Genomic DNA, 26,291 nt, shown 5'->3' with positions numbered 1-26,291 from the left:
TACATGTTGTTCAAGGCAAGGCAGTATCCTGACCAGATGCGGGTGCGGGTGAATGAATGAGTAAAGAAGTGTTTTCCATATGTTTCCTGACCTTACAAAGTTGGGGGGACACTGGGTCAGGCAGACGCGCTGTATGTAATACAGGTATCCATCCTGCAGGGGGCGGCCAGGAGCCGGGGGGTGGCTTCATTCCATTCTGGTGCTTCTAGTTGGCTTTTATTTGGGAGGAATGGACTTCCTAAAATGTTTGCATTTTTGTTGGAAGCATTTCTAAGGAGAAAAAGAAGCAGCTCTCATAGATAATCACAGTTGTTTTTATTATTGTTTCAGCTGCACAGAATAAGGAGAGAGAGAATCCTTTTCACTTCTGGGCAGTCTGGTTTGTGTTGGCACTTCGTGTTCCTCTGTTCTGTGGGTCACTGTTCTTCAAAGCAAACCCAGCAATGATGAGGTTGGAAGCATCTTGAGCAAAGTAGATGGGCATGTTGCAGACGCAGAGTATGACAGGGCCAAATGAACAGTGCGCTCCGGGCACAGCTCTGAAATCAACTCCATCATCAGAGGAGGACTCGTCCCTAAAGTGGAAGCCAGGAAGTTCACGGGCTTTCCCATAAGCTTGCGGGATTGGCTTCCACAGAGGTGGGGTGTGACCGGATGGTGGTGGGAAGGAAGAGAGCCCGGGCAGTTAGGCGTGCTTAGAAGGGACACTGAAGGCGGGCACCTTGCCCCCAAGCTCTGTGCTGGGGGCACACACGGATCACGTGCCTACCCGCATCCCACACAGATCACACGCCTGTGTCACTTGTGTACATCACCTTGCCCACGTCACATGGCATATGCACGTAGCACACAAAACCACGTGTGTATCCCGAGTATAAATTATATACATGGAGTTCCCGCTGTGGCATAGTGGGTTAAGAATCTGATTGCAGAGGTGCAGGTTTGATCGCTGGCCTGGCACAGTGGGTTAAGGATCCGATGTTGCTCGGATTCTGTCCCTGGCCCGGGAACTTCCATGTGCCGTGAGTGCCACCATAAAGTGAATAATGGTGATAATAATAAAATTATATACAAAGTGCACATATGCATCAGACATATCACACAAAGCACACATGCCTTGTGCACATATGCACCACATACATGCATCACATGCACACATATGTATCACATGCATGCACCATGCATACAAATCACACATACCATGCATATCACACGGATCTTACATGGCATGTACGTACATGTCATGCATACATCTTACACAAATCACACCCACGCACAGCAGTAGCTGTAGCTGATATTTGAATCATCAGTGGGGCTGAGGGAGATAAGACTGGGTGTATAAAAGGACGTCTTGCGGGGCTGCTGTGCAGGTGTGGGTGCGCTCAGGCCTCCAGCACCCAAGGAACAAGGAGCAAGATGGGGCTCCCAGCCTGAACTGCTTTCTCCCCCAGGGCGTCTGTGTTCCTTCTCAGAAAAGCACTCCCTGTATTGATCTTCCATGTCTCTCTGTCCTCCTTTGCCTGCTCATCCCCAGGCGCATCCCCAGGGCGTTGGGAGGCTAATAGCCACCACCTCTGTGTTCCAGCTGTGTTCAGACCTGTCGAGAACCTGGGTGTCAGGCAGACGGGAGCCCAAAACACCACCTTTATTGTTGGCATGGGTGTTTGGAGAGATGGCTGAGGTCTGGGCCAGTTGGATTTGCGCCTCTTCCCCAGAACTACCGCACCTCCCCCAGCCCCCGGCCTGGGGCTCCCCAGGCCCACAGATTGGTAGAGAACAGAGGAGAGGGAAATGACGCCTGCGTTTAGGGTCCAGGACCTCGGAGGGGGTGGAGGAGGGACTAAGCTGCCTGGTGTCCCGATCCTTCTCCCAGGCTCTCTAACCCGGTGAATTCATCCTTCCTTTGGGAGGAGTGACTAGATCGTGCAGAGGGAGGTCCCCGTGACCTTCTGGGAAGTCCCATCACAGGAACCTTGAAGGCTTAGGAATAAAAATCCCCCTAACAGTGTCTGAGCCCTACTGCTCATGCTCCCAGAGTCACTGGACTGATGTGTGAAGCTGATCTGTGTCCATGGGGGATGCTTTACAAGGAGCACAAGATTTTTGGAAGCAGATGCCCTGCGTTTGTTGTTGAAGGCATCAGTGCCTGTCTGGAGAGAAGTAAGGTTGTGTGGAGGGGGTGGGGCAGCGGGGCATTTTATCCGGGTGTGGCCATGCATACACGGCCGGACCCTGCAGGTCTAGCCCTGAACATGTAATCATCAGTTTCTGCATCATTACCACGCGTTCTGTGTTAATCATGTGCCTCGAAAAACCATTGTCATACATGGGATGAGACTATCCATGGAACCTTTGCTCCGAGCAGTTTTGTAGTACGTGTCAAGACCTTTAAAATGTCCATGACTTTCAACTTGGTGTATTTTACGAATTGAGTCCAAGGAAGTGATTAAACATGAAGCCAGAACTTTAGACACAAGGTTGACCATGGTACCATTATGCAAATGCCAAGAATATTAACAAAGGCGGTGCTGGCCAGGATGGATGTAACTGAGTTACGATATAGTCATAGGGCTGAGTGTTACCAGTCCAAGTCCTGTTTCTAGAGAATTTTTATGATCTGAAAAATTTCATATTAAATGTTAAAGTGAAAAAGCAGGAGTTCCCATCGTGGTACAGCGGAAACGAATCCGGCTAGGAACCATGAGGTTGTGGGTTCGATCCCTGGCCTCGCTCAGTGAGTTAAGGATCTGGCGTTGCTGTGAGCTGTGGTGTAGGTTACAGATGCACCTCGGCACCTGTGTTGTTGTGGCTGTGGTGTAGGCGGGCAGCTGTAGCCCAATTAGATCCCAGCCTGGGAACCTCCATATGCCTTGGGTGCTGCCCTAAAAAAATAAAATAAAAAAATAAAAAGCAAAGGACTGCATTCAGAATGAACTGGTTCCTTTGGAACAAGATACTGTTTTGACAAAACAAAATATGGCACCGAGTTTGAGGATGTAGAAAGACGTGGGGTGGGTAGATAAGGCCATGTGGACCACAGAGTGTCCTTGGGCAAGGCATTCATAGCTTCTTTTTGGGTTTTCTTTATATATTTATTCTTTTCTCCCCAAATTTTGTGAACATGAATTGTTTGTGTCATCAACAGAAGAACAAGTTACATGGTTTGAAAGCCTATCATATTCCTCTATCAACAGTAGGTCGTGGGGAATATCACTTTTCTGGGTTTAGTGAATACAGCTTTGATGTGAGGGCAGCCTGTATCAGTCACCCAGTATCACAGTCATGCTGTGTAACAACTATGAAGTCTCAGTGCCACACAACTGTAGACCGTAGGTTGGTGGGTGTCTCTGTTCCATGAGTCACTCATCTTCCTGGGATCCATGGGGTGACCAGGGCATGTTCTTTTCTTGATGAGACATAAGAGTCACCCCAAACCCACCAAACCTTCTAAGCCTGGGCCGGATCTGGCTGCAACCCACATGGCATTAGCTGCAGCAAATCACATGGCTGAGCCCGAAAGACAGAGGCGGGACTGCAAAGGGATCCAGGGAGGGGGTCCAAGGAGGGATGGAAGCCATAAAGATGACAGCTATTTCTGTTCAGTCAATAAAAAATGTTGGAGTTCCCGTCGTGGCGCAGTGGTTAACGAATCCGACTAGGAACCATGAGGTTGCGGGTTCGGTCCCTGCCCTTGCTCAGTGGGTTAAGGATCTGGCGTTGCCGTGAGCTGTAGTTTAGGTTGCAGACGCGGCTCGGATCCCGAGTTGCTGTGGCTCTGGCGTAGGCTGGTGGCTACAGCTCTGATTAGACCCCTAGCCTGGGAACCTCCATATGCCACGGGAGTGGCCCGAGAAATAGCAACAACAACAACAACAACAAAAAGACCAAAAAAATAAAAAATAAATAAAAAAAATTAAAAATAAAAAATGTTGGTTTGGAAACAAATACGGGTCACCTCCGGCAGAGCCATCTCTTGAGACTGTTACCCATGTGCGTTCCGTTGTGTCGGGGGTGAGGAACGCCCGCCCTACCGAGCGGCTCTTTGTGTCTCTGCAGATCCTGGCCAACGTGATCATTTTCATCTGCGGGAACCTGGCGGGGGCGTACCACAAGCACCTCATGGAACTTGCTCTGCAGCAAACATATCAGGACACGTGCAATTGCATCAAGTCCCGGATCAAGTTGGAGTTCGAAAAACGCCAGCAGGTAAATGCATGTTCAGCCCTACCTCTGCGTTATGGTGTCACTGGAGACACTGGTGAAATGATGTTGTCGCTATGGTGATGATGATGTTGAAATGATGCTAATATCCAGCGTGCAGCCCATTCACGTGTGGGCATCACAAGAACCAGGGTAGCTCGCTGATTTCCCCGCCCGCCCAGCTTCGGGCTGTGGGCTGGCTGGATTGAATCTCGCCACCGAGGACAGAAGTGGCATCTTTAGACTCAAACCCAGTGACCCCAGGATCACCCACGTGCTGACAGCCACATCAACCCCCATCAACACGTGGCCTGGGAAACTTAAACAACCGTAATAGCAGTGCTGACGGAGACCTTTCATGAAGACCCTTGCTTTTGGTTAAAGCATGTTTCTCTGTGAGAGTGTGGCAAGTTGGCCCAGCTAAAATCTGCTGGTGCCAAGATGAGCACTTCCCATCGTGCCTGTTTTCCATGTGGGCTGGGATGAAACGATGAAATGGGACAGGAAGGCTGAGCCTCGTCCTTGAGGGTGGCGATTTGGGTTGGGAGGGAGCATCTGGTGGGGAACTGGATGCTGTGATGTCAGGTGCTGTCCTTCAGTGATGGCTGTGGGTGATGCACGGAACACAGATCAGAGAACCACAGGCTAGGATGAAGCTTGCGAAACTAGGACATGGAGATGAGCAGATGTGAGGCAAAGCCTTGTGGTGTCACCGAGGATGGTGAAGAGCGGGTGAAGCAGGTACGCTTTGGAGGGGAAGCCGGAAAGGAGCCCTGAGCTTGGCGTCCTTCACCTCAGGTCATGGCGGAGAACCCATGTGCCTAGTTTTGTTTTCCTTGGGTCTGTGTGTTTATCCACCGGAACCCAGTACCCATCTAAAAAGGGGATGGTTAGCCTGACTCGCTGTGAGCCCCACACTCACCTCGCTGAGTGCATTCATGAATATTTAACACATTGAAGGTGTGCCATTATTATTCATTAAATTGTATTGAATTCGTCTGTTTTATATGCTTCATCAAAACTTGCTGATTGGAGCAAGAAAATGTCCTTTAAATTTTGACAGTAGGCTTTTCTTTGTGTATGGATTGGAGAATAGTGATTGAATTCCTTTTTGAAAACGGAGTTCTGTGTATTCATGCAACAAATATTATTCGAGTGCCTAGTTTAGGCAGGTATGAGTCTAGGCACTGGGCTGTGCCTTTACACATGGCTTTTCTTTTTTAAAAAAGCATTTTGGGAGTTCCTGTTGTGGCTCAGCAGAACGAATCTGACTAGTATCCATGAGGACGCAGGTTTGATCCCTGGTCTTGCTTAGTGGGTTGAGGATCAGGCGTTGCCATGAGCTGTGGTGCAGGTCGCAAACATGGCTCAGATTTGGTGTTGCTGTGGCTGTGGTGTGGGCCAGCGGCTACAGCTCCAATTCAACTCCTAGCCTGGGAACCTCCATATGCCACGGGTAAGGCCCTAAAAAGACAAAAGAAAAAAAAGCATTTGGTGTTACAACATGTATAGCCAAAGTGTTCAGCAATTAATGTTTAATTCTTTGGTCTCCATGTATAGAAAACTCTGGATTCAAAATTAAGACATACAGACAATGGTTTCCCTAGGGTTTTGATCCAGTGTATCTTCATAATCTATGAAGATAGTCATAGAATCTAATATAACCTATTATAGCAGATCTATGAATCTATTATAATTCAGGAATAGTTCAAATCAGGATTCTAGAAAATTCCATGGTTATAAAAACAGACAGCACTTAGTGTTCATGATTGTTCTGTGTACAGAGGTCAAATGTTTTAGCAGAGATGGTTTCCTCTTTCCAACAGCAGTGACTGGGTCAGGTTGGTCCTGGCAGTCATATTTAACTCTCTTTTCCATTACTTCAAAGTAGCTCCAAGGTTAGGGAGAACTGAAGTTCCAAGTGGACAGATTATGTAAGCTCATATTTATAGTACCAGCTTTGACAGAGCAGTAAGTCAGCTACTGACCTCATCTGCACTGCCTCCTTCCCTGAAGCGGCCTTGAGCAGCCAGGATCAGGTGCCATCCCTTGTCACGGTGCTCTGTGGGGTCCACGGGGTCCGAAAGGCCACACCTGGACCTTGTGTCACTCCAGGACTAGACCAGCGAGGTACGTCTCATGCTGGAGACTTCATGGGACCATCTTGGGAGGTATTATAAAGGCGTGTATTTACAGGTTTTAGGCAAAGGAGCCAATGACTCTTTTCAAAATAAAGAGAAAAGAAACCCTGCAGAAGAAGGAGAACTTACGCTACAGCTGTTTAATAAAACACAATTTGACACCACACATATTTTGCCACCAAAGTTGGAAGTGAACGCTCAGGATTTCGGCCGGGACATAGTACTTGTCTTGTTAGGCCTTTGGAAACTATGTTTCTAGAACTACAGTCAATGTTTGTAGTATTTTGCAGCCCCACCTGTAATTAAATGAAAATTAAAAATGGTCACATTTAATAACATCGATAAAGTGTGATCTGATAGAGTTAAGGGGAGAACGTGGCTGATGGCAACCTGTGCCTTCTTCGTAGGGAAGAGAGGTCTGTGGGACCAGGGGGCTGGTGTGGCCGCAGACCAAGCTCGTCAGAGTGTCCCAGGCGTCACTTCCCGTCTGCCCTTTACCACAAACCATTGTTGCTTCGTCCACCGTCACCGTGGCCAATAGTAGTGTCCTTCAGAGTGCCTCATTCAGGGGCAGGGTTGTGTGCTGAGCAGCCCCCCTTGTTTGCTTCCGCCAACATTTGGATAAAATCAGCAGCCCCATGTTAGCGCGGGCCTGCGTTGCCTCCAGCAAGCGACTCCCAGAGGCTGAGCGGCTTCTATCTTGAATCCGTCCTGGGCCTCGTTTTCCGGCCTCACCCCCGCTGCCCTTCATCTCTCGGAGGCGAAAGTCAAGCCCATGGGAGCCCAGAAGCCGTCCCTTCTGCAGCCCCACTGGGGGCTGTAAACAGCTGATGGTGCTGGGACGTGACCCGGGAGTCTGACCTCTGGTCAAAATGGGTCCACTCCACACTTTGTTTCGCCTTTTGTGGTATTTTTCCCAGATGCAAATGGAATTTGCAAGGAATGTCTAGAGAGTAAAAACCATGTTTAAGAAGGGGCTACTTGTGCTATAAGATTTGGGGAGCAGAGGGAATGAAAAACGTTAGCAGAGGTCTTTTGCAGAATAGTGGTCTCTCCCTAAAAGAACCCTTCTGCATAAGCCATAAAAATCGGAAAAGCTGGAAAACTAATGCATCGCATTAGCACTGAGGCCACCGTTGGGACCGCAAAGCGGTGAGTTTTGACTTTTGTCTTAAGTCTCACGTCCTGCAGTAAAAACCATTTCTGTGCACCGTCTCAGCGCCATAGGGGCTCTTTATCAAACCTGGGAAAAGAGCGGGTGTTTCTCCCTGGAGTGTGTAATGATCTCTCAGGGATTGATGAGAACTGGATTCTGAGCAAACGAGACTCCTCTCTCGTAACTGCGTGGGCAGCTGAAATACAGGTTGCCTCTGCAAGGCTCAACACTGGGTTTGCTTTTTTATGAAGAGAAAAGAAACACTCTTCAATGCATAGCTTGTCTTTGTTTCAAAGTAATGTAATTCAGAGAATCCTTACGTGGGCTGCTTCCCTTCGGAACCGTCCTGCGGATTGGGTACAACCCAGTACGCATTGGAGTGGAGAGTGCGGGTCACATGAGGCCTGGACCCCCGTTACACCTGGACTTGTACCCCATGTGGGGGGCGAGTGAACCAGTAGGCTTCCTGGCTCTCCTTGGGGGCAAACTTGTGTTTCTTCTCTGCAGATATCATTGAAGTAAGTAAGTGGGCCTTGATGTTGGTTGGGGAGATAATGTCTTTATCCTAATGTGATAACATGTAATGTTGGACATTACGGAACATACTTAACAGGTCATTTGTGATGCTGAGTAAAATGTCGAAGTTGTTGTAGGAGTAGGATGCTAAAATTTGGTCCTTTATCACGAGGGAAAAGGCAAAAAGAAGGAACTGATACTCCTTTGAGTCCTCGTAATGAGCCGGATTGTGGTTGTCTATGTAATTCTTTTACACATATTAATTCTCTTGCATATACCGTCATATCAGTGTCCTCTTGCTGTTGTAGCAAATGACCGTAACTGTGTTGGCTCAAAACAGAACAGGTTCTGGAGATCAGAAGTTCCAAATCAGTCTCCTCAGCTGGAGAAGGGACTGGCAGGGTGGCTCCTTCTGGAGGCTTTGAGGGGAGAGTCTATTTATCTACTTATCTTGTCTTTTCAAGCTTCTAGAGCCTGCCTACATTCCTTGGCTGTTAGCCCCTTCCTCCATCCTTAAATTTAGCCGTGTAGACTTTTCCAATCTCTCCCCCTCCCTCTCTCTCTTTCCACCCCCTCTCTGATTCTGTTTTTGCATCTTCTTCCCTCTCTCTCACTCACCTTCCTACCTCCCTCACATAAGGATAAACCAGGAAACGCGCCCCCTCTTGAGGTCCTTCATCTAATGCCATCTGCAAAGGTCTGGGTTGCTGATGTACCATAACCGCAGGTTCTGAGAATTAGAATAGGGTCGTCTCTGCAGCTTCGTTATTCAGTCTACTATCCTGTCTTCATTTCTTTATCAGCTCTATGACTTAAGTCCTTTTTGCCACTTAAACCTAACTGAGGAATTGTCAAGTCACTTGTCTGGGATCACTCAGCTATTAAATGTCACTTTTTCCTGCTTCTTGGCTTGGTTCTGCCTAGGTTTTTTGGAATGATCTCTGAAGAAAGAGATTTGTCCTGGCCATAAGAAAGTCTTTAGTTAACCAGGTTGCTTGCTATTACTAGTCGCATAGAAAGCATAAGGCAATATCAGACATTTATCTGAGTTGTTGTTAGGTAACACAGTGCCCTGATCAGCACCACTTTGTCCATGAAGATGTCATGAAGTCACATGAGCGCTCACTCGTCCAAGGAGGCGCAGTGTTAAACCTGCCTGTGGCTTGATTTCCATTCTGCAGTGGCGTGGCCGTGAGGCAGACCCCAGAGCGGACCACCCGAGTTGAATCTGGTTAAGGTATCTTTTAGTGTGACCTTGGTCCAATTTCCTAACTTCTCCGTGCCTTCGTTACGCTGATAGAGGTTCTACTTGATCTCTTGCCAAATTTAAGAAGCAATCTTTCCAGCATCCAGAATGGTATCTTGTTAAGAAATTGGTCAGTAGCTGGTCTTTCGTTGAGCTCTCCATTTAGACCCCTGGCCTGGGAACTTCCATAGACCATGGGTGTAGCCTTAAAAAGAAAAAAAATAAAATAACAGAAACCAGATTCCACCTTGGACAAGCCATTGCCTGAATCCCTCCCTCCATAATAAGATCCCGTCTTCCTTGAGGCAAACAGATTGAAAAAAATGTCCTGCTTTGTCTGCTAGGACCTGTCATGGAGAGTTTTCCCAAACACTCTTTTACCAGCCCCATCTCGCCACATTCAGCTTACTTTTCACCAACAGAATGGACGGTGTGAGGCCACAGCTCCTGTTCACACTCCAGGACTCATCATTTCCCTGATTGTCGGTGTCTGACGTGGTAGGTGAAGTTCAAGGTGAAGCATCTCCCAGGACATGCCTCTTAAGGAAACCGAGTGAGCGTCCAGGTCACCCATAGATTTCAAGCCAGCGAGACTACAGTTCCTGAAGAATGGAAGCAGAGAGTTTTAGCACAGTGTTATCCTTGACCCTGGGCTAGGGTGTGTGCCCAGCATCGGAGCAGAACGTGAGAAACACAAAACATCTTCCCATGGTACGTACAGTGTGGTTCAGATGTGCCGAACCCACTTGCATCCTCAGAGATTATTAATGAAACTCCCCCCGACCTCCACCCCATCCGCTTCTTCCTATTTTATCGTATAATCACTTATGCAGTTTTTTTCTTTGATGAAATCATAACGCGTATCGTTCTTGGTCACCGCGTGATGAATTACGTACTTGTCTCTTTATATCACGCCCTCCATGTAGATGACATCACTTACGTAAGTTCCCCCCACCCCACCTTTTTCTCAGGGCTCCTTAGTGAAAGATCAAATACTAGGCAAGATGACACTTATGGGTTGCTTGGAAGTTGAAAAAAGGAAGAGCTGAGATTTCACAGAAGAGTCCTCTCCCCAGTGTTTGCCATTGGAATGCATGGGAATGAAGTTCAAGAACTTGCTTTAACAGTTGGCACCTCACTGTCTCATATGTCACTGCTTAAATTCCCACACAGCTTGGATATTATGTCTCATGGAGAGCTATCAGGGCAGGGTATTTCAGGATGCGACAATGTATGCCGTGATGCAGATAGGCACTTTTAAACGGGACATGAAAGTCAATTCCAGAAAAAAAAATGTATCTGTAGCCCTCAAACCATCAAGCATGAAATATTTTCTGAAGAGTTAGAATAGATGAGATCAGTACATATTTTCAAAGACTGCAGTGAGGGCCGTGCTGTGACTGTGTACTCTGGCTCCCGTAAGGAGAAATCTGTCATCAAGGATTGTGATGATCATTACACAACTACAGATGTGATAAATTCATTGAATAATAAAAAATAAATAAATAAATAAATAATTTCTTCTTAAAAAAACCCCACAATTACAGATTGAAGAGCAAAGGGAAAGAGGAGGAAGACCGTAGGACTCAATCGTAAATCTTTTTTTTTTTTTTTTTTTTTTGGTCTTTTAAAAATTTTTTTTAGGGCCGCATGGCACATGGAGGTTCCCAGGCTAGGGGTCCAATCAGAGCTGTAGCTGCCAGCCTACGTCACAGCCACAGCAACGCCAGATCTGAGCCGTGTGTGTCTGTGACCTCCACCACAGCTCACGGCAACGCTGGATCCGTAACGCACTGAGCGAGGCCAGGGATTGAACCTGTGCCCTCGTGGATCCTAGTCAGATTCGTTTCCACTTTGCTACGGTGGGAACCCCACCGTGGCAAATCTTGATGCTAATGAAGAGCATCGCTGCAGGAGATTAGTGATAGGAGCTCAAAATAGCATTAGCATTCATTCTTTAAACTTTAGACACCCTGTTCTAAAGGGAAAACGTGAAATGGGGTTGCAATAATTAACCAAGCAGATTTTTTTAATTAAGTGTATGCAAATGCCTATTTATATCCTGACAGTAGAAAAGCGAATTGGTAAGATAAAACCTCCAGAAGTTCCCTCCACATCAGACCCTTGAGCCAAACCCCCATCTAATGTCTATGCTGAGGAAGCCACTCACCTGTCTTGTCAGAGAAACACCTGGGGAGCATTTATATTGCTCCAGATGATCACAAGGTAATCTTCGTGGATAATGCGAGAGAAGCACAGAAAAAAAGAAGTTGCAGTCTCAGGGGAACGCCTGGTTTTGATATTTTTGGCCCCTGAAAACTTTCAATTCTTGAAGACAGCCTCCTTGTTACACCCTGCGGCGCGGTGTTTTGATGCTGGCAAGACTGTATCAGAGGCAAAGAATAATCCAATGGGAAGACTCAAGCAAGTTCAAGGTCATTCGATGTGAGTCAAATAAACCCAGCAAAAAGAATTCCGAGCTCAGTCTTTCCAGTTGCAGTATCCGTTCTCCTGGGATTTGCCACATGCAGGAGAAATTGTATGCCTGCTTGAAAATCAGTCAATGTCAATGTCACCTCTTCTGGGATTGCAATCATATTTTTTTTCCTGCAAATGAGATCCCAAAATACCTGTTATGGGGAAAAGAGGCATGTTGGACTCACCAGCATGGACTGTCAAAATATTAAAGTGATTGGTTTTGGGCGTTTAATAGTTTATCACCATGGGCACAGTCACAGATCCACATGCCTTCGGTGGCATTAGAGCTGCACTTGCTCAATCAGGGTCCCACCAATGTCAATGCCAGATTGAATAGTATGACGTTGAAGCTTTAGAATTTTGCTTTTTCTAACAGAGGTATATCGATTTTATTTTATTTTGTATCTGCAATTCTCATCTTTTTCTTTTGTTTTGAGGTGAGTACTGAGATAAGGGTCTTAAAACACCGTCTCATTCGAAAAGAACCTCAAACAAAATCACATAGTACATAAAGCCTTAGAGTAAAGATTGGAGAACTGGCCAGTTTAGTTTTGGTTTTGTTTTCTTTAATGGATACATGTTTTCAAAAGGTGTTCTTCTTTGGAGTTTTCCCTTTTTAGGTTGTCTGCGTGTCCTCAACGTTTTAGGGAATTTTGTTCTTGGGCTTCTCGAGGAGAATCCTTTGATCTATGTATATATTATGGGCCACTTTATGTATGTATGTTTTGGGATATTAAGATTTCTCCCCCAAATCTGCATTTTCCATAAATATGAGGGTATCTAGGACTATGTGATCCACCCAAGAATGAAATACCAAGAATATTAGAGGTAATGACATGCATCTAAACCTGTCCATAAACTAGTAAATTAAAATAGGGTGTTTACGTGTATTCTGCCTTTCAATACAAGGTTATAGAGGCAATGGAAGGCCCTGGTTCTCCTAAGTATCCGAACTTGTATTTCAGAGTTTTACCTTGGATCATTTGTTATGTGCCAATCAGTTGACTCAGGGGATAGAGTAATTTTTCCGCTGAAGACTCAAGGTCCCTGTTCTCTTTGGCTTCCCTTCGAATGTCAGGAGATAGAGACATAACTTTTCACGAGAGGACGCAAGAAGATGATGTGACGAAGCTGCGTGGGGTAAGTAGAATGGCCCATTGGAGAGACTGCTCAGGGGGCCTCTCTGAGGATGTCGAGTTGCAGCAGGAGTCGCAGAAGGATGCAGGCCCATGAAGAGGTGCTGGGAAGTGCTCTAGGCAGGAGTGGGCTTACCAGGGTCTAACTTTGGAACCAAATGGGCTTGTTTAAGGAGCATAAGCATCAGTGGGGCCATTGGTAAAGAGAGGAGAGTTGACAAGTTTCCACTGTGGCTCAGAAGTTAACAAACCCGACTAATATCCATGACGATGCGGGTTCGATCCCTGGCCCCGCTCATTGGGTTAAGGATCCGGCGTTGCCTTTGAGCTGTGGCATAGGTTGCAGACAGCTCAGATCCAGCATTGCTGTGGCTATGGTGCAGGTTGGCAGCTGCAGCTCCTATTTGGCCCCTAGCCTGGGAATGTCCATATGCTGCAGGGGGGGCCCTAAAAAAAAGAGAGAGAAAGGAGAGTTGAGAGGGAGCCAGATGCCAGCCCACACACTGGGCCTTGCAAAGCGTGTGAAGGACTTGGGATTGTATGTGGTGCGAGAAGTCACTGAAGGGATTTAAGTAAGGCAGTGACATGAACCAGCTGACATTCCTAAAGAATTCCTCTGGCTGCTGGTAGAGAAGGAGTTGGAGGGTTAGGACCTCTCGGTGGGTTAAGGATCCGGCATTGCCATGAGCTGTGGCATAGATCACAGATGCAGCTCGGATCTGCTGTGGCTGTGGCTGTGGCTGTGTCATAGGCCAGTACCTGCAGCTTCAATTCGACCCCTAGCCTGGGAACCTCCATATGCCACAGGGGTAGCTCTAGGAAAGGGGGGGGGAGGAAAAGAACCAAGAAAGATTCATAAGTTTGAACACCAGCACCTGGTTCATGGCTGTTGTACCACTTCTTAGATGTAAAAGTCTTTGGGAACGATTTTTATGGGGGGGGGAATAGAAACCAAGGGCTGTGTTTTGAACAGTTAAGTTTGAGACACCTATTACGTCCAAGAGGAGATGCCAAACTGGCAGTTATAAATAAAAGCTGGGGAGTTCCCATCGTGGCGCAGTGGTTAACGAACCACTGCGACTAGGAACCATGAGGTTGCGGGTTCGGTCCCTGCTCTTGCTCAGTGGGTTGACGATCTGGCATTGCCGTGGGCTGTGGTGTAGGTTGCAGACGCGGCTCGGATCCTGCATTGCTGTGGCTCTGGCGTGGCCGGTGGCTGCAGCTCTGATTAGACCCCTAGCTTGGGAACCTCCATATGTGGCGGGAGCGGCCCAAGAAATGGCAAAAAGACAAAAAAATAAATAAATAAATAATAAATAAATAAATAAATAAAAGCTGGAAGTGAAAAATGGAAGTCATCAGCATATGATTGGTATTTATCTTTTTTATTTTTATTTTATTTTTAAAGTTTTTAAAAATTCTATTGGAATATAGTTGATTTACAATGTTGTGTTAATTTCAGGCGTACAGCAAAGTGAATCATTATACGTATACACACATCCGTTCCTTTTCAGAGTCTTTTCCCATGCAGGTCATTACAGAGTATTGAAGAGATTTCCCGGTGCTGTACAGTAGGTCTTTGTTACCCATCTATTCTATATACAGTAACGCATATGTATCAATCCAGACCCCTAATTCATCCAGCTCCTCATGTTTCCTCTTTGATAAACATAAGTTTGGATTCAAAATTTTTGAGTCTGTTTCTATTTGTAAGTTCTATTGTATCATTTTTTTAGGTTCCACATATTAGTGATCTCATATTATGTCTTTCTCTGTCTGAATTCACTTACTATGCTAATTTCTACTTCCATCCATGTTGCTGCAAATAGCATTATTTGATGCTTTTTATGGCTGAGTAATATTCCATCATATATATGTACCACATCTTTATCCATCCCTCTGTTGGTGGACATTTAGCTTGCTTCCATGTCTTGGCTATTATAAATAGAGCTGCATGAACACTGGAGTGCATGTACCTTTTCAAATTATGGTTTTCTTCAGATAGATGCCCAGGAGTGGGATTAGTGGATCATATGGTAGCTCTATTTTTAGTTTTTTCGGGAACCTTCATACTGTTTTCCATAGTGGTTGCACCAGCTTACATTCACATATGGTTGGTATTTAAAGGACAAACTTGAGAACCCTGTAGGGAGTGAGTAAGATTAGAAAGGATAAAAAAAGACCCAGGACCCACCCCCAAAGCATCCCAATGATTAAGAAGAGGTCGAGGGAGAAGAGTTGGAATTCACTGTAAAGGACCACCCACTGGCCTATGCACACTGAGGTGTGCGGAAGGACTGGCCAGTGGGGACCTCCTGTACACACAGAGAACTCTGCGCAGTGTTCTGTGATGATCTATGCGGGAAAAGAATCTGGAAGAGAATGGATATGTGCATATGGATGGCTCTGTCCCTTCGTCGTATAGCAGAAGAGATCACACCCTAGTAGATTAACCGTATCTCATAAAACTTAAAAAGAGGAAAAAATAATCAAACAAAAAAAGGTAATTTTGAGATAAGACGGTAGGACAGGAGAATAGATACATGATTTTATTGTTGTTTATTTCAAGCTTCAGTAAAAATTAAAATCCAAAACAAAAAGAAAAGAAAAGGACTACCCATCACATGAGAGAAAAGCCAGAGATTGTGGTTCAGTAGAAGTGAAAAGAGGGAGTTTAGGGGGACAGTGGCCAACTTAGTCAAATGCCGAGTTGCAGAAGGAAGAGCATGAAGAAGCCACCCCCAGTCTTGGCAGCCTGGCGGTCGCCTGGCAGAGGGGTTAAACTGAGCGGGAGGTGACGAAGGGCGTACTGTTAGTGTCTCCGTCTCCTCTGACACGTGAAGCGGGAGAGGAGACAAAACGTGGAGCTGTGTGCTCAAGACTTTCTTGACCCAAGACGGAAGCGAAGGCTATTACATAACTTCCTGTGTCACCTCTGCCGGGACACTGGAAGCTGGCTGTTAATAGTTCCTACTATATTATATTACATAGTTTTCACAACGTGTCTTTCTTTTATTCTGAATCACTGATTCACTGATCCTCATTTCAAATCAATGATACTTTAATTTAAAAAAAAATCAATTGGCAAGCCATGGAGTTGCCAGAATTAAAAACCACAGGAAGGGATGGGCAGAGAGATTGACTGATTTTTCTAGAAAGGCAACTCTGTTCCTGGATTACAGTTACTGGAGAATCACAGCTGTAGTGTCTTGTGTATATTAGCTGACCTTCTGATAATAGCTACTAGGAAGTTTTTAACCCAAAAAGAAACAATAAAAAAAGTTATTTAAAAACCAGGTGAACAATAACAATACGGGAACCATAAAAGAGAATAAAAAAGTCAGGAAGACCATGGGTAAAATAAAGAATAAAGAGAATGAGTTAAGACAAAACCTCAAGCCTCAGCTGGGATTAACTATGTTTCAGAAACACATTAAAGTAAAACTGTAATAGTAAATGTTAAAGGAAATATAATTCATCCTCTTAGCAAAAAAAAAAAAAAAAAAAAAAAGTGCGTCAATGAATGTGCCATTATAGCCATATTCCTGGAGGATTGCTACCCGAAGTGTGGAAGTTTCAAGTTTGGATAGTTTTACTAAAAGCACAGTTCTTGTTATAAGAGTGGAAAAAGCAAGGCTAGACATTTCACCTGAGGATAATAATCAATCCTCGATGGTGCTCATGGACCACATCTTCTTCAGCCGTCCATCTGTCGGTGGACGTTCAGGTTGTCTCCATGTCTTGGCTGTTGTGAATAGGGCTGCAATGCATATAGGGGGGCTAGTAACTTTTGAATAATAGTCTTGTCCAGATATATGCCCAGAAGTGGGATTGCTGGATCACGTGGCAGTTCTATATTTAGTTTTCTGAGGAACCGCCATACAGTTTTCCACAGTGGTTGCACCGGCTGACATTCCCAACAACAGTGTAGGAAGGTTCCTTTTTTCCCACACCCTCTGCAGTGTTTCTTCTTTGTAGATGTATGAATGGTGGCCATTCTACCCAGTGTGAGGTGGTACCTCATTGTATAGATATGTGTGACTGGGTTACTTTGCTGTACAGCAGACATTGGCAAAACATTTCAAATCAACGATACTTAATTTAAAAAAAAAATCAATTGGCGAGCCGTGGAGTTGCTAGCATTTAAAACCACAAAGAGCAGTGGGTGGAAGCCTTGGCCATGTCCTTAGGCTTAACATGCAAAAGCAGCAGATACACTAAGATTTTTTACTACTGACCGCAGACTCCTGTGACAAGAGTCCAGCGAACAATATTTGGCCTGAGAATGGAACTTTCTTTGTTTTTGTTTGTTTTTTTCAGTCCATTTTAAGCTTTTTTTTTTTTAACTTCATTTTCTAGAGGAGTAATGTAGAATAAAAACAGGAATATTTTATCCTGTAGAATAAGCTCAGACCAATCTGATGGAATCCAGACATCTCAGCCCCCGAGGGCAATGACCACTCCTTGGACAAGTTTTAGTTAGTTGTGCAAAATCTTTGTCACTTTGGCAGAAGATCCGATAGCTGAAGGAAGACAAAGGCATTAAAACAAAACACAGAAGCCACTCACATGAGGCAGGGTGCCCTGTGAGAAGGCGTCCCTGCCCAGGTCCTCTCACTGGCCTGTCTGGTCCATGGGTCACCAGGCATCAAAATGCGGCCACCATCTTGGCAGCTGCCAGAGAGTTCACTGCCAAAGTGACTCTGGGGTCTGTGTCCCAGAGGTGGCATCTGTCTAGCTGCCCTGTCTCAGGCCCATCCTTACCATCTTGATCTTGTCTGTGAATTCTTTGGTGGCAAGGTGGCAATGGTGGCCATATGTTATTTCATGATGTTCCCTTATAGTCTTAGCAGCTAGTACAATTCCCTGCATAGAGCAGCAAAGACGTGGACTATTACACACCAGTTGACAAGACACATCAGTATATTCTGTGCTGTCTCTCCCTCCCTCCCTCCCTCTTTTCTCTTTCTGTTCACCATTTATAATGCAAGTCCTAATTATACATCTGTGTGAAAGTGGTAGTTTAACTTTGTTATTATCAATGATCACCAAACAGGATCCTCTGGCACTTTGCACTCCCAGTGATTTATAGCAACCCCTCGATGCCTGAGTGTGGTACACTATTCATCTTACTCAATGAATTTTATTACATTTATCGTTGTGGTACATATACACACTGGAATATTACTCAGCCATTAAAAGGAAAGACATAATGGCATTTGCAGCAATGTGGATGGACCTAGAAATTATCATGCTAAGTGAAGTCAGTCAGACAGGGAGACGCCAACACCAAATGCTGTCACTGACATGTGGAATCTAAAAAAGGACACAATGAACTTCTTTGCAGAACAGATACGGACTCACAGACTTTGAACACTTACGGTTTTCGTGCACCGTCTTGATTCACCATTCCTAAATGTCTGCTTCTGTCTCTGCGGAATCTCTGCAAGTTAAAAGTAATCTTTGAACTTTCTGTACCCAGATGAACCCAGATCCTATGGATACATCTTTCTGCTATGAGGCTCGCTTCCATAGTTTTCGTGAAAGTAATCCTTGGTCATGTTAAGTCCAAAGAATAAATGAAGATACACAGCAGGTCTTTGTGGTTCCCTGTTCTCTTGGGTCCCTTGGCCTCACCTGCAGTGTTCCTAGTATAATTTAGCTGAAGCGTTTCTATGAACTTGGGTTATTTTAGCCTCATTGTCACAGAAGTGATCATATCCTTCCGGTAGAGCACGTACAGACGGAATTGTGTGCGTGTGTGTTCTATGAATGATGCCGTTTTTTATTGGCCACACCCACAACATATGGAAGTTCCTAGGTTAGGGATCAAATCCAAGCCACCCCTGTGACCGATGCCACAGCTGTGGCAATGCCAGACCCTTAACCCACTACACAGGTCCCCTGCAGAGGCAACACCAGATCTTTAACCACTTGCGCCACAGCAGGAACTCCATGATGCAATTTTTTAAGTCAAAGGCAAAAGTATGTAGTCACCCAGCCTGTTGAGTTTGTCCAGATCTGCTGGAAGGCATGCATTTAAATGAGCCTGAATTAGAACGCTTGGCTTATGCATGCAATTGGGATGACAGTTTGCAGGATAATGGATCTTTAAAACAGTGTTAGATTTTGACATTGATGAATACAGCACTTAATGTAATTACTATTTCAGATCTTTCCTGATTAATTTTATTATCCAGTTGAGGAAAAAATATTTAGAGGGGTGATTTAGGAGTAGGTATTCCAGAGGATGGGTCAACACAGAGAGACAAATGTCAGCAGCAGGTTCTACCTTGAAAAGGGGCAGAGAGATGGAGGAACCTTCCAAACTTGGGCCCTGAAGATATAACACTTCCAAATAAGTGAGCTTTCTGAAAAGCTGTGAGTGGGATTTTGAAGGCTTATTGAAAAACCAAGGGAAATCCTTTCTTTAAAGAGCAGTGTACTTCATCAGCTGATATATGTGATCATAAAATGTGACAACTTCTGTATGAGAGAGAATTGAAAGAGCCCACAGAGTTGCTGATGAATAATGGGAAAAAACATTAAAACCTGCTTTTAAACAAAGTGTGCTTTTTATATGCTTCATGAAAGACGTTCCTATCATTTCCCAAGGAAATTGGCATTTATAGCCACTGTCTTCTGCCTTTGGTGACATCATGATTTTATTTTGTTTCACTGAGAAATGAGCAATATGAGATTGAAGGCTAGAGAGGACAAATCAAGAATATTATCATACAAAAAAGAGAGAAATACCAATTTTAAGATATTTTGTGGGTAATTTCTCTAGAGAATGATGAGTTTCATCATTTCATATCTTACCATCTTTCAATACCAGTGAAACAGAGCCTGATGGGCTGGATTGTCTTCTAAATCTAAAGAAATAACAGCGAATGCAATCCTCCAGCTGAGAAGGGGTTTGGAAAGGTTGCTTTTCCGGTGCTTCAGAGACAGCTCAGTCCTTGCTCTTGGTTCAGCCTTGTTTCCCCAGACACCCTTGAGTGGAGAGATGAGAAATTTGAAAATCAAATGCTATGATGTATGTCCCCAATATCACTTATGCCCTCCAGGGAGGACCCAGATCTGATGCTCCCATCACACCCTCTCCCCTCAGGAAGTGCCCAGCTCCTGGGAGCCAGGAACCCACACGCCCCTTCACAGGTGCTCAGGTGAGAGGTTCACACCTGTCAGGGATGCAGCTAGAAGATCTGTGCATCACAAGGAAGCCAAACTGCACATTCCATTTTCTCCAAGGGTCTCAGACTCTGTGAACTGCTGTGTATACCACTTTGTACTCACATTGGAGCTATAAAAAAGATGCAGATCAAAAACTCAGAGATTATCCAACACCCCCAAACTCAGAATAATAATCAATCACTACCCAGCACCCCAAACTTAAAGAATAATAATCAATCACAATGTAAGATATGGATCCGTATTTTTCTCCTTCTGCTGAGTTATCTTTCTGTATTCTATTCTATTCTCTTTTTGCTATGTATCATCACATCTTTAATTTTTTAATTTTTTTATTATAGTTGATTCACAATGTTCTGTCAGTTTCTCCTGTTTTGCAAAGTGACCCAGTTTTATCTAAATGGTCCCAATAATGCTTACTTACCTTCTTTCCTGATAAACATTCCAGTTTCTCTTATTTTAAGATTAATGAACGATGAAAAAGCTCTATTTTCTTAGCTGTCTCATGTGCGTCTTTATTCTTGTTCCCTTCCACTCTTCACCTAACTTCTTGAAAAAGCAGGGGCCACTCTGGGCTTCTCTTTGCTCCTTACCTACCCACCTCCAACCCTCACTATATAACTGCCATTGAAACTCACTGTTCAGATCCCGCTGTGCCGCTCTGGGAACGAGGTCTGTCACTTAGGATGGAGCATGACCATGTGCGAAAATAGAGCGTGTACATGTCTGCGTAACTGGGTCACCACGCTGTACGGTAGAAAAAACATGTATGGGGGAAAGAACAATGTAAAAAAATAAATAAAAATAAAATAAATAAATAACCGTTCAGCTGGAAACATTGCTAAGTTTAAAGGCACTTGTCAGCCTTGATTTCTGACTTTTTTGTCTACTAGGGAAGAAGAATTCCTGGAGGCAAAAACAAAAGGGGCACAGTCGTAGTGAGAATGTGTAAGATACCCACAGTCTCAAATATGCGTGTGCATGTGTGTTCTCTCGCTACAGATAGATAGATAGAGATATAAATTTTATTATGTATTTATATGAATGTATTCATATATATGATCACTAAATTTCTATAGTTACTTATACATATTTAGATGTATATATTTACCGTAAAAGATGCCTTCTGAGTTCCAGATGGCCTAAAGAGAATCCACAGAAAGTAGCTGACATTTCCTATCAGGACAGAAGGACAGATGAGCCTTATTTGATGTGGTGCTGGCCTCACTGGGAAGTTTTTAAGCGGGATCATAAAAACAGAAGCAGCATATACATCTTCAAAGTCCTGGTGGAAAAAAGAGCCAGTGCAGCCTGTGGCGGTCAGGAGGTACTCGTTCAGCCGACAGACTCTGAAGAAGGAAGTGTTGAACCCTGGGAAGACTAAAGGGTGTCCCCCCCTTGTCAACAGGGAGAGGGGGTCCAGTTTGTGTAAGAGCTTTGGGAGGGAACACGACTCCTAGACCACAGGTTACTAGTGAACAAATTCCTGATCACACGCAAAACTTTCTTTCTAGTCGTATCTTTACCCCATCTTCTTTTATTTTTTATTTATTATCATTATTATTATTTTGTCTCTTTGCCATTTCTTGGGCCGCTCCCACGCATATGGAGGTTCCCAGGCTAGGGGTCCAATCAGAGCTGTAGCCGCCAGCCTACACCAGAGCCACAGCAACTCGGAATCCAAGCCTCATCTACGACCTACACCACAGCTCACGGCAACGCTGGATCCCCAACATACTGAGCAAGGCCAGGGATCGAACCCACAACTCATGGTTCCCAGTCGGGTTCATTAACCACTGCGCCACAATGGGAACTCCCCCATCTTCTTTTAAATCAGCATTTAAAGAGATTTCTTTCCACTGGGAAAATATGAGGAAACAATAGGAAACTTGAATTATGAGCCTGATTTCTATGTTTCTTCAGTGACAGGCCGTCCACATACCCAGGTTGGACTCACTTCTGTGCTGCGAACATGTCAGTGTGAAGAAGGAAGGAAATTCTGAAAGCTTCTGGGAAAAAAAAAAAAAAAAAAACTAGGATAATTGCTGTGGGGCAAGAGTCAGATTTGCATTTCTCATAATCAACACCAGATGTTAAAGAATAGAGCAAAATCTTAAAAATACTTACGAAAAGTATTTTGCACTTCGATTTGGACACCAAGTCAAATGACCGTTTTTAAATGAGCAGAGTGAGAGTTCCCGTTGTGGCTCCGTGGATTAAGAACCCAACATAGGGTCTGTGAAGATGCAGGTTTGATCTCTGGCCTCATTCAGTGGCGTTGCCGCAGGCTGTGGCGTAGGTCACAGAGGCAGCTCGGATCCGGTGTTGCTGTGGCTGTGGTGTAGGTCTCAGCTGCAGCTCCAGTTCAACCCCTAGCCCAGGAACTTCCACATACTGCAGGTGCGGCCCTAAAAATATAAATAAAAAAATAAATGAGCAGTGTGGTTTTCAGGCACATATAGACTCAGAAAACGCAATTCCCGCCCATTACATGTACAATATCATGGAAATTTGAGGATTTCCTCTAGTGAAATAAAAAAAAGTAATTCAAACCAAAGAGGAATTTTGTGAGCTGAGAGACTGGTAACACCTGAGAACTAATACCAAATACTACTAAATAATTATAGTTGCCTGGTATAAAAATAGCACCATTAATTAAAACAGCAAGAATAAAATTCCAGCCTTTTAAAAATCCGATGATTTCAGCGTGGAGCTTCTTGGGTTGAGGTTGTCTTATCTTGTCTGGAAAACCTGATTTCTTCTAGAAAGTAACATTTAAAAATAAGAAGTGGTTTATGCCATTGCTTTCAGAGATAGTGAACATTTTTAATTTCCAACAACGTTGAAGGAGAGAATTATATTTTTATATTCATCAAAGCAGATCATGTGTTAAATTTGAAACACTCTTGAAGTGTTAATTCAAAATTCATTGCAAAGGAAAAAGGCATTGCTTATATAAGGACAAGCCATCCTGAATTATGCGGTTTAGCACCCTGAGTCTTCAGTATCTCTTTTGCATCCGTGTGCATTAAAACCTCACTTTAAGGACAAGGTAAATCGTGCTTATGACATTGAAGCTGTGAAAGCCATAATCCCCTGAAGCCCATTGTTAATTCCAGCATTATTGGTACCTGGATTTACGTAGCATCTTTCATCTGAGGGAACCGAGTTCTTTAGAAATACCGTAAATATCACATTCCATGGAATTATCGCACACTGAGGGGTCATTGCCGTGAATACACAGGGCAGGGCGTTACTGAGGTTTTTAGCAAAGGCTTGTGCAGGTGGGCATTTTCACCCAGTTTCTTGAAGGCAGGACTCACAGTTTGTTCTTGGGAGCATTTTCCTATCCCTCCTGGAGTCCCAGCGCCATGCTCCTGAGCCATTCAGCCTGAAGCTTTCCTCCTGTGAAAAGTTACTGTCAGCAAGTCTGGTGCCCTCGGGAGAGGGTAGGACCTGCATTCTGAAGGTCTGGGTCTTGGTTCGAGAATCCTCCCACTGAGCAGACACTTCTGTCCTGCTTTGGCATGGAAGAGGGTGCCTTTCCACTTGTGGGACCCACTCTGGACAGGTGTTCTGGGTTTTACTTGGAAGGTTGGTTTATCATAACCTCTCTGTGCCTCGATTGCCTGGTCTGTAACATGTGAGCAGTACATGCCCCCCGGGGCTGCGCTAGCCCTGAAACCCCCCGCTCACAGCAGCAAGCAGTGCGTGTGGGCCCTTAGCCACGAGGTGGAGCCTGGGTGGATATGGACGCTCCCGGGCTTCTGGTCTCCGTGACGTGTGAATTGATGGTTTTGTGCAGAGATTCACCGATGGCATGAACGCTGAGAGGGACCCTGGAATGTTACCCAAAAAAGTAGCATTAAACTTTTGGATATTTGCAATGCTTTGGATCCTTCTTAAAAGTTAAGAAAGTAACTGCTGTAAGAAGATAGAGAGGGACCAAGGATGGAGGCTGTCAATGCAGTTGTGTCGCTGCACCTGCCATCTCTTATGTTTGCCCTCTTCTCGCTCCACCAGCCGTCTGGCTCCGTCTCAGAGGTATTTAAAGCCCTACAGAGAATGGTCACGTGTAATTGCTGCAGGTCAAAGTGTCTGTGACTTTCAGTGTTTCCTGATGTTCTCTTTTTCTCTGCATCAAAATATTTCAGAGTTAAAGTTCAAAGCAAACGGATGAGTCATTGGACCCTCTGGCTTCCTCTCACTTCCCCTTCGAAAGGCCCTGGGACACTGAGTGATGTCCGTGCCCCCCCCCACCAGGTTTCAGTTTCCTCACATGGATAACAAGGCTTCTGAACCTCGGTAGACTTCCTTCCAGCCTGACGGCCCATGACTTTACATTTTGTGAATATTATTTTCAGTGTTTCAGAAACCTTCACAGAAAATTCGAAGGCTGGTTTCCTTTTTTTCCATTTTTACTGCATCTCAAATTCTGGCTATGATTTTGCGGTATTTCCACCAAGCCTCTCACTGCTTCCTGTCTGTGGAAGTCACTTCTGTCCTGTGAGTACGGCCCTCATTTCACATAGCACATTCCTCCCATTTGAGTAGCTAATTATTGTCAAGAACTTTAAATATTCATGTATATGCTCCTTACAAGGAATTCTTCAGAGCAAAGCATCCCAATACGATAGTTTAAGTGTAGGGTTATTTTTGCGTTTGCTCTTATGACATGGTGGAAAAATGCTATTTAGACTAGAAATATATTCTACCACAAAGTCATCAATGGGTGACTCAAGAATGGCGGTATTCTTTATTCTAGTGGCTTCAGATAATGAGTACTCACTAAGCAATTTCCTGGCAATAGACAAAGGCAGAATTTCCTAATAATTTAAGAAAATCTTGGTCAGGTAAAATGCCTCGGGACAGAAAGATAGACTTACTGTGAAAGCTGAAATATATAAAAATGTGTACAATAAGCTACTCTTGAGTCATAAAACTTAGACATTTTTAACTACAGATAAAATGAATTACAATCATCTTGTGTTACTTAATAGAATTTCGGTGAGCAAGAAGGTATTACTTTAGATTTGTGAAGTAAGCCATTTCTACCATTGTAGGCAAAATAAATATCCCGTCAAGTTCTGAAAAACAGTAAAATTGGATTAAAGTCTTTTGCTTGCAGGTATGGCTACACAAACAATAATGGCTCAGAAGTTAAGCTACTAAAACATACTGGACATAAAACTAGTGTAATCAATCACTTCTCTGGCTAAGAATATGCTTATCACCTTTACGTTCTCAGAGTCACACAAGTGGGATCCCTTTAATATCTAGAAATATAATCAAGGAATTTCTTTGCTCTTTGCCAGAGCAATATAATAACCTCGAAAGCCCAAGTAATATCATTTTCCTGGTCTGCTCTTCATTTGGAATAACAATTGAGTAAATGTTCTTGAACAACAAACATTGTGTTGATGTGGAATGGAGCCCTAAATAAAAATTATTTCTGTTTACCTTCTGATTTCACATTTTCAGCACAGACATTTGAGTTCTCTGGACACCGTGTTTCTCTCTGGATATATAGTCAGTTTATAGCAAGCACAGGTGCAATCTCAGTGTTCCTCCTCAAGCACAGTAATGGTAGCAAGTTCTGAACGTCTGGAGCATCTAAATGTGGTCCTTACTAAGCTGCACACTCTTATGTGCATTTGTAGGCAGAGAACAAGGGGAAGAGGAAGGAAACTACAGTCGATCATTGGACACCTTGGGTTTGGACTGTGCAGGTCCACTTATACGTGGATTTCTTTTTCAGTAAATACTACGGTCCTGCACATTCCGTGGTTGGTTGAACCCCTGGATCTGGAAGAGTGGGCCACGTGGATAGGAAGGGTCAGCTGTGAGACGTGAGCATCTGCAGATTTTGGTACCTGTGGCAGGTTCTGGAACCAACCCCCTGTGGATACTGAAGGATGGCTCTGCGTGTGTGTGTGTGTGTGTGTGTGTGTGTGAGAGAGAGAGAGAGAGAGACTCACTTTATTTCTTTGGAGGAATAAGAGCTGAAGAAATACGATGTGCAATACTTCAAAGTGAGGAGGGCTTTGCACAGAGCTTTGCTTGCTCAGCATGTCTACCTGCTGGTGTGTGTCAGGGTCCTGGCATCCAGTCTGTTCTGTCACTCACTCCCTTGGGATTCTCACCCCGTCTCACAGCTTTAAAACCATCCACATCCTGATGACCCTACAGCTGGGATCTCTCCCCTGAAATCGACACTCAAAGAC

The 26,291-nt window shown here is 44.5% G+C and overlaps 1 protein-coding gene across 1 annotated transcript in view; it reads left to right on the top strand.

The window, feature by feature from the left end:
• ADCY2 (adenylate cyclase 2) overlaps positions 1-26,291 on the top strand; it is a 424,271-nt gene that overhangs the window by 206,536 nt on the left and 191,444 nt on the right. Inside the window, 1 exon segment of the mRNA XM_021077007.1 lies at positions 4,057-4,206. Coding sequence (XP_020932666.1) covers positions 4,057-4,206 — 150 coding nt within the window.

The sequence above is a fragment of the Sus scrofa genome, chromosome 16, assembly GCF_000003025.6.
Source record: "Sus scrofa isolate TJ Tabasco breed Duroc chromosome 16, Sscrofa11.1, whole genome shotgun sequence".
In the NCBI taxonomy this organism is placed as follows: Eukaryota; Metazoa; Chordata; class Mammalia; order Artiodactyla; family Suidae; genus Sus; species Sus scrofa.
Note: the sequence above shows the minus strand (reverse complement) of the source record. Positions and strands in the feature narration are given on the sequence as shown.